The sequence below is a fragment of the Pyxicephalus adspersus genome, chromosome 12, assembly GCF_032062135.1.
Source record: "Pyxicephalus adspersus chromosome 12, UCB_Pads_2.0, whole genome shotgun sequence".
NCBI classification, from domain to species: Eukaryota; Metazoa; Chordata; class Amphibia; order Anura; family Pyxicephalidae; genus Pyxicephalus; species Pyxicephalus adspersus.
In genome coordinates, this window is record NC_092869.1 from 3,107,245 (window position 1) to 3,115,469 (window position 8,225).

The following is an 8,225-nucleotide window of genomic DNA, read 5'->3' on the forward strand; positions in this document are numbered from 1 at the left end:
CTGACATTGGATAACAGATGATGATATCAGGTGATGAATGGATGCTTGTATGTGGCTCTGATTACTGATCACAATTATCATATTGGGGAGAGTATTAATGTTAGATTCCCTCTTAAAGGTACAGGAGTAGAGGCTAGAGTCCCCCTTTATGGTCTGGGTCTAATAGTATGGACACAGAAACATAAATACTCTCTTATCAGTATTTCCTCTCTATCATCAGATAATCCACCAGAACATCCTTCCAAATCCGCTAGAATACATCACATGAAAACTGTTGGGATTTTGTGTTGCCAGATGTCATAGAACTCAGAATCTGGCAGATAAGGACAGTGGAGGGGCCTCTGACTGACCTCTGAGCTGTATCCAGGAACACATTTCAGTGTCCTCAGTGTCTGGTTATTTCTTATTCCAGATGCCAGGTGGGGGCAGGAACTGTCTGTCAGGCGATTATAATCCAAACTGTAGAAGAAGAGAAGAATGTTACCAGAAGAATTTGAATTTCTCCCCCAGGAATGAATGGAACTATTCTCTACATGAATGGAGATCATTTCTCTTTATTGGTTATGTTCCAACACCAATTTTATAAGGAAAATGTTATAATGGAGTAGACACCCTAATATTACCATACATGTGTAGAGACAATGATATCCCCACCATACACAGGATGACCACAGAATTTTACTGACATGACTCGTATTGTGCTACAATCTCCCTCTGATAATGAAGGAAGTAGGAGATATTAGAAGATCCCCAACTCTAAATAGTAAAATTGCAGTAATGGGAGTTTCCCTGACAGAATAGCGGATGTGTTTTAAAAAGCCGATCCCCTGACATTGGACAATGGAGGGGCCTCTGACTGACCTCTGAGCTGTATCCAGGAACACATTTATAAATATTAGTCCATCACACAATTCCTAAACAGGTTTAAGAAACACAGCCGGAATAATACTGTGATCATTTTGAGACCGGTCTCCCAGGCCTCAGAAAAGCCTAAACCCCCCCTAAGCCTGTTCTGGTGAACCATAAGTGCCAGACATGCCTAGTTTGATCGCGTTGGACTCTATGTTCTGAGCTAATTGATAATCTGGTGGTTGGCAGGTCATAAAATTTAAATTTATGGAACTATGAATCTGGATATAATAGGAGCATCCTCAGTGTGTCCACAGAGCATCCGAATCTGTGTGAATACACCTTGCTGTCATTGGATTGTTCTATTAGTCCCTCCTCTGTGTATTGGCATATTAAAAGCCATGTAAGCCCAGCAGAGGGAGCTCTCACTGATACCATCTTTGTTGCTAGGGACAACGACAGCGCTAGAGAGCCCAGTAACTCTGAATAACAACTGAACTTTGTACCAGCAAGTTGGATCAAGACAAACCAATTTTCACTTGTTTTATTTCAATATTATTCTGTTTTTTTCACACTGTTGCTTTTATTCAGATATTGTTCTGTTATTAGCCTTTATTTCTTTGTCCATGTTTATGTTTTTTTTTTTACTTGTCAAACATTAGAAAATGTGTAAGCTGAATCTCTGAATGCTCTAAGTAGAAATAGTGAAACTCTCAATGTTGAACACTGCTATAAAAGTCTCTCCTCTTGTCAGAATACACTCAGTGCACTGTGCAATACCATAATGTACTGCCACAATCCTAGATTCTAAACAAATACATAAAATGTAATACTATCTGAAGTAATGTTAATTGTTTACTGTATGTATATCTGTGTGTGTGCTGGAAAGAAAAACTGAGGGGGTCGGTATGGGTATATAACATTGTTTATTATCTTAGTCCTTGCTTGTATTCTATGTGCTGCATGATATTTGTAGATTTGTTGTTCTGGGACTTGTAGTGCTGCAGAGAGAATTGTCAGACATTTCTGGAAATAATTCCCCTCCTCTGCAGCAATGAATGTCTGTTACTTCCGGACACAAAGTTTTACAGCCAATTTTCTGGAACTTTGTTAAAGAAAAATTCCATCGGGTAAACCTATAAGTGTCCTACTTTTCCAATGTCTGTAACTAATATTGTGCTGATGGGTATCTCTGTCTGATTGGTTATAGCATCTTCTCTTTTGTTATAAACCACCTCTACCCTGGCCAATTATTTTATTCAGATATTCTTATACTATTAATATTGGAGACACCTCTCATATCTCTTAGACTATTCTAGTCAATGATCTTACCAGACTTGTGTTCTCCACATGTGTGTATCTAGTAAACTCCTACCTAAACTGGATTTGGATATAAATTCACCACAATATATCGATAGAAATCCACAGTTCAGTTTAACAAAACAATAATTAGGAGCACAGCACTATAGTAGCTAAAACGTAGGGGGGGGGGGTCTATAAATGTTTTGTTATAAATGTTTTCACCAAAGCATAACCCAAACTTTAGCCAACATTTACATATTTTTCATATTGACATAATTATTAAAATGCGTGAATTCTAAGTAAAACTTGATTCTTGCATTTTCTAATGTATTCAAAATTTTAAAAGAAATTTTGGGTAAAAGTTAGGTGAATGTTTGGTAAAAACATTTATAAATGGACCCTATAAAATGTTTTCTGTACTAGAGTGTTATGCTACTAATCTCTTCCTTTGCTTACCCCAATCTCTTCATGGAGTGTAAAGCTGGTATAAATTTCTTCAATCCTTCATCCCGAATATGACATGAATTGAGTTTTACTTCTTCTGACTCTATGCAGGACTGAAGGACAGAAGATAGCACAGAGCAATCCAGAGGGCTGAGGGAGATTTCGGAAAGGTCAGTATTGTTTGATGCAATACATTGTGACACCAGAGCCTTATTCCTGCTCTCATGGAGATAGTAGAATGCATTAAGAAGGTTTCTCTTGTCAGATCTTTGTTCTTTTGTGATTTTATGCTGGATCCAAGTAATGACATCTCTGGCAGCCTGAACAGACAATTCTCCAACATGAGACTTTAACAGGAATCTAGTAGAAGAGTCTGAGAGACCGCAGAGGAAACGAAGCAATATTTCAGCACGACCATCATTGTAAGATTCAGCATCATGAAGTGTTTTCTGTAATCTGTTGGCATTATAGTCTATAAAATAGGCTAAAGCAGCAAAAAACTCCTGAAGAGTGAGATGTAAGAAGGTGTAATCCATATTAGTTGGCTGACCAGATTCCATTATAAAACTTGAAAAGAGATGTGTATCATTTCTCACATTGTATGACTTCAGATAACGCTCATCAAACACAATGATGTGATTCATGACTCCATATTCTGCCATCCATCCAATAGATCTCAGTAGTTCCCGGGCAGTGTGACTATCTCCTGTATTCTGGTTGTGATTGGCCAAAATGTTGGTGACAAAAGTCACAAAGAGTTGTGTCACAGTTTTGGGCAATGATTCCATCAGCTGATCAGTGTTGGTTGGTTGGGCCTTGAAGCACATTGATAACACTGTACAGACAATCCAGCAGTATGATGGGATGTAACAGAAAGTGTAGAGTGTGTCATTCTCCTGCACATAATGAAAAACCTTGTGTGATAGTTCTTCATTTTCAAAGAAATTTTTAAAGAACATCAGTCTGTCTTCATGGAGAAATCCCATGATGTCAGTTATTCTCTGGAAAACACTGGTATCAACTGATGCCAGTCTGGTTGGGCGACTGGTTATCAGTACAGAGCAACCCTTAAGAAGACTCTGCCTTACCAAACTGAGCACAATCTCACTAAAATATGTTCTCTGCTTTGGATGGGTCAGTCTACTTGATTTGAAATCCATTTGGTGACTGCTTTCATCTAAGCCATCAAATATAAACAGAAGTCTCTCCGGATCTTGTAGAATTATTCCAATCTGACTCTCCAGATATGGATGTTGTTGAAGAATCATCTCCTCCAAGCTGTCCTTTCCCAGTCTATTAAGATCCCGGAATCTGAAGGAGAAGACAAAAGCAAATCTCTGGTAGAGTTTTCCCATCACCCAATCATAGACAAACTTCTGTATCAGTGTGGTCTTCCCTATTCCTGGCACTCCGCTCACCATTACTGCATGATTGTGTGTTTCAAACATTTTTTATATTCATAATATCTACTAGAACCCTTGTTCGGACATATTTCTGTAAGTTACGGGTCTACCATTTAAAAAAAAAATTTAATGAAAAACAGTGGATCACTTTTGGTACAGAAATCTAGACCTCAGTGTAACGCTCAAGTGGTTAAAGGTGTAGTTTGTTGTTGGATACAGGACAATATCAATATCCCAGCTGAATATTGCATGGAATTTCTTTAACATATATGGCTGTCAAGTTACTTGCTAAACCTCTAAACATAATATTGTCACCAAGATTGCAGGAAGGAATTTCTAATACCTAGTAACATAACTAAATAAATATGCCAATTTTCTGTAAATCATTTCCTTTCAAAACCAGAGAAAAACTTTTCAAGTTAATCACAATGCCCCTGAATACAATTTTTACCAAAATTGATTTGGAAGGGCAGTCAAAAGAAGGTAAAAAGAAAAGTTACATTTAAAAGGAAAGTTACTGTTAAAGAATGTTTATATTTAAAGTTACTGTAATTATTTAGATTTTTTGTGTACTTTTTAGTAATTTTTAAGATATCTAATTTTAGCTTAAGTTATTTTTGTAGTGTAGTGTTCTTCATTATATTTTAAATCATATTACTTTCTGAGTGAAATAAAAAGTAAATAGCAATACAAAGACAGAAGCACGGTTTTGAGATAAAAAATTTATTGGGGGTCTCTATATAGTTTATAAAATATAATTTTAATATATAATTATATACTCTGCTGATATTATATGAAGAATATTTACTGCTTTTGAGGTTTACTGATATTTTTACTGACTTGTTGCAGAGAGAAGCAATAGAAATAGTCAGCCGAATGACCCTAAAGTATACGCTATTGGACAATCTGCTGGAGGAAAATTAGATAGCGGCTATACAGGAATGATTTTGCATACCTATTGTTGGAAGTGACAAAAATTGATATGATTTGGATATAAAGATAACGCTGCCACCTAGAAATAAATTAGCAATGGGCTAAATTTTCTCTCCCTTTTGCTTAGAATACCATTTATTTGTTAAAAAAAGACATTGATTTACTGTGGATAAACACATGCTTTGATGACTGTCTCCTGTAAAGACTAATACTTGAAAATGAACATAATTGTGTAAGATTGATTTGGGATACCGCTATCTCTGTATGTTGTGGTTTTAACTCTGCTTTCTACCTGCCTCCATTCCAGGTGATCAAGTGCACCTGAACTTAAATAGCTTCTGTGCTGATACACCTACTATTTGTACTAATTACATCCCTGAAGAAGCAGACATAGTCTGTGGAACGCGTCGGATGGTTCCAACATGTGAAATGTGTACAATGTATTCAGCTCATATATGGTATGATGTTAGGAATTTTTTCCTAACTTTTCACAGTAGAAAGAGGCATGTATGATTTTTATATATGTACCTTTTAAGATGATGTAAATAAAGTATTATAGTTTTTGATATTTTTGATATTCATGATTTAGCTACCCAGACTTTGACTGAAGTAATGGCACTACAGGAAAAGCAAATGGGAGGAAAGTTTGAATTTTTAATACAAGATAATTTTATGGTACAGTTTATAGAAGCCCCCAACTAAAAATGATAGTCTGGACGTAGTTCTTCCTAACAATTTAGAACCCCGGTAGCAGTGACCATATTATGATTTCATTTAATGTAAACTGTAAACAGAAAGCAAAAACAGGAAAGATAGAAACATTTAATTTTAAGAGGGCACATTTTTCATTATTAGGGCAGCTCTCTGTGCTCTCTGTGAACACAGAACAGAAATAGGAATGTTTAAAGTGTGTTCTACACAAGCACACTGAAAAAAATATTCCAATAAGTTTGGCATTAAAGCCTATGTGGCTCACTGCTGATGTGAAAAAAGCCATAAAGAACAAAAAAGGACATTCCAAATTATAAAAATGAAGGTTCACCTTCATCTTTTAAAAACTATAAAGAGTGTAACAAAAAATGTAAAATAAAATGTGCAAAACTTCAAAATGAAAGACAGATTGCAAAGGAAATTGAGACAAACCCCCCACAAATGTTTAAATATATTAATAGCAAAAATATCAGATCTGAGCATGTTGGCCCCTTAAAGGATGTCTCTGGGTTGGTAACTAGGGATAAAGAAAAGGCAGATTTACTAACCCTTTTTTTTATGTTGACAAAGCACCAGGACCTGATGGATTACATCCATGTGTCTTCAAAGAGCTGAGCTCCGTAATTTAAAAGCCATTATTTCTAATTTCTCATTTCTAGGACTCTTTAACCTCCTGAACAGTAACTCTGAGTACAAAATTTGGGGTAGCTAAAAAAAATAATGAACAAAGACTTACTTGGTCCTGCCGGCATCCTCTGGTGTCTTGCTCATCCAATCCCATCCTCTGGCCGCATCCTCTTCCTTTGATCGGTCCCCCAGCAATTGCGCTGACATTCCCTAGCAGTTCCCAATGGCGTTGCTGATGGGGCGTGGTAGGAATTTCAAATTATTTTGTATTGGATTCAATACAAAATAACTGTATTGAATCCAGTACTGATCATTATAGTATATATAGATATGTTGTGGTATACTACCCTTGTGGGATCACCTCTCCTGGTGTAAGAGGTACTCTCAGACTGCAGGAGAGGTGGATGAATCACACTGGCGACAGTAGATAAAGTTGAAACTGACCCGCAGTCAGTTTTATTAAAAGGTTGCATAAGATAAAACAACACAAAAATAAATCCTAGGCAGTCAGGCACTAACTAAACAGCAGGCAGATTCCTCTCTACCAGTTGGTGGTTAACCCAGCCAACTCTACACAAACGTTCCAGCAACCATTACTCACATGTGGTACAATAATGGCTGTCACAGGCAGCTTCCCTGTGCTCCAGGTCAGGGAGAGTTTTTTTCCTATCCTTTCCTTTTACCTGCTGGTCACAGCTGTGCAGTAGTTATTGGCCAGACAAAACCAGACTCTGTCCTGGATCAGAACACTTCTGAGTGACATGCAAACCCAGGTCTGGAATCCCAGCAGACATATTGCTGGTTAATCGCTCCTTTAGGGGAAGAAATGTGGAGAAATATACCTTCCTTCAAAGATGACTCCTTTTGCCATGTCACAATATATATATATATATATATATACTACTGTACAGTTTTACTTAAAGTTTATTAATAAATTTATTAAATATTGGAAATATTTTGATGAGTTATGCCTAAGAATTACAGGTCTACAATGTACAATTAATTTTCATGAAAGACAATGTACCGCTTTTAGCCATATAAATCCAGACAGAAATAAACCGCCCAGGAGGTTAATCACTGGCATGGTACCAATGACTTGACATAAGTCATTACCAGGTCACTACAGACCTGTTAGTTTAACATCCATAGTCCTGGATAGTTTGATAAAGAACCGTATCGAGGAGTTTCTGCTAGAAAATAATATTATAAGTGATGGTCAGCATGGCTTCAAGAAAGACTGAAGTTGTCAAACCAATTTACTATGTTTTTATGAGGAAGTGAGTAAACAGGTAGACAGTGGAATAGCAGTTGATATAGTGTACTTGGACCCTGATAAAGCATTTGACACCGTACCCCACAGATGGTTAATATGCAAGTTAGGGTCAATAGGTTTAGAGTCAATATGTAAATGGATGGAGAACTGGCTTAAGGACTGCATCCAGATAGTAGTGATTAATGATTCATACTTTGAATGGTCTAAGGTTATTAGTGGTCTACCCCAGGGTTCATTGTTGGGACCTTTACTGTTTAACATCTTTATAGATGATATAGAGTTTGGGATTAAAAGTACCACTTCTGTGTTTGCAGATGACACCAAACTATGTAATTGAATTAAGTCCATACAGGATGTCTATAATCTACAAGCAGACCTGGATGTACTGCTTGATTTGGGGAGTCAGGAATAGAAGAGGATCTGGGGGTTCTGGTAGATTATATATTTAATAACAGCATGCAATACCAAACTGCAATATCAAAAGCTAGCCAAATATTTTCTTTTATAAAAGAGGAATAAACTGCAGAGCTGGAGACATAATCCTGCCCCTGTACAAGGCATTGGTCAGACCACATCTGGAATATGCAGTCCAGTTTTGGGCAGCAGTTCACAAGGACAATGTGGAATTGGAGAGTGGAGATAGGGGCAACTAAACTAATAAAAGGAATGGAGGAACTCAGCTA

The 8,225-nt window shown here is 36.9% G+C and overlaps 1 protein-coding gene across 1 annotated transcript; it reads right to left on the bottom strand.

Moving 5' to 3' along the window:
* Nucleotides 1–260: 260 nt before the first annotated feature.
* On the bottom strand, nt 261–4,019 carry LOC140342476 (NACHT, LRR and PYD domains-containing protein 3-like). Its single transcript, XM_072428673.1, has 2 exons — nt 2,608–4,019; nt 261–459 (listed from the first exon to the last, which is right to left on the bottom strand). Exons 1-2 carry the CDS (start codon nt 4,014–4,016, stop codon nt 261–263), a joined length of 1,608 nt encoding a protein of 535 aa, XP_072284774.1. The 5' UTR covers nt 4,017–4,019.
* Between the last annotated feature and the right edge of the window lie 4,206 nt (nt 4,020–8,225).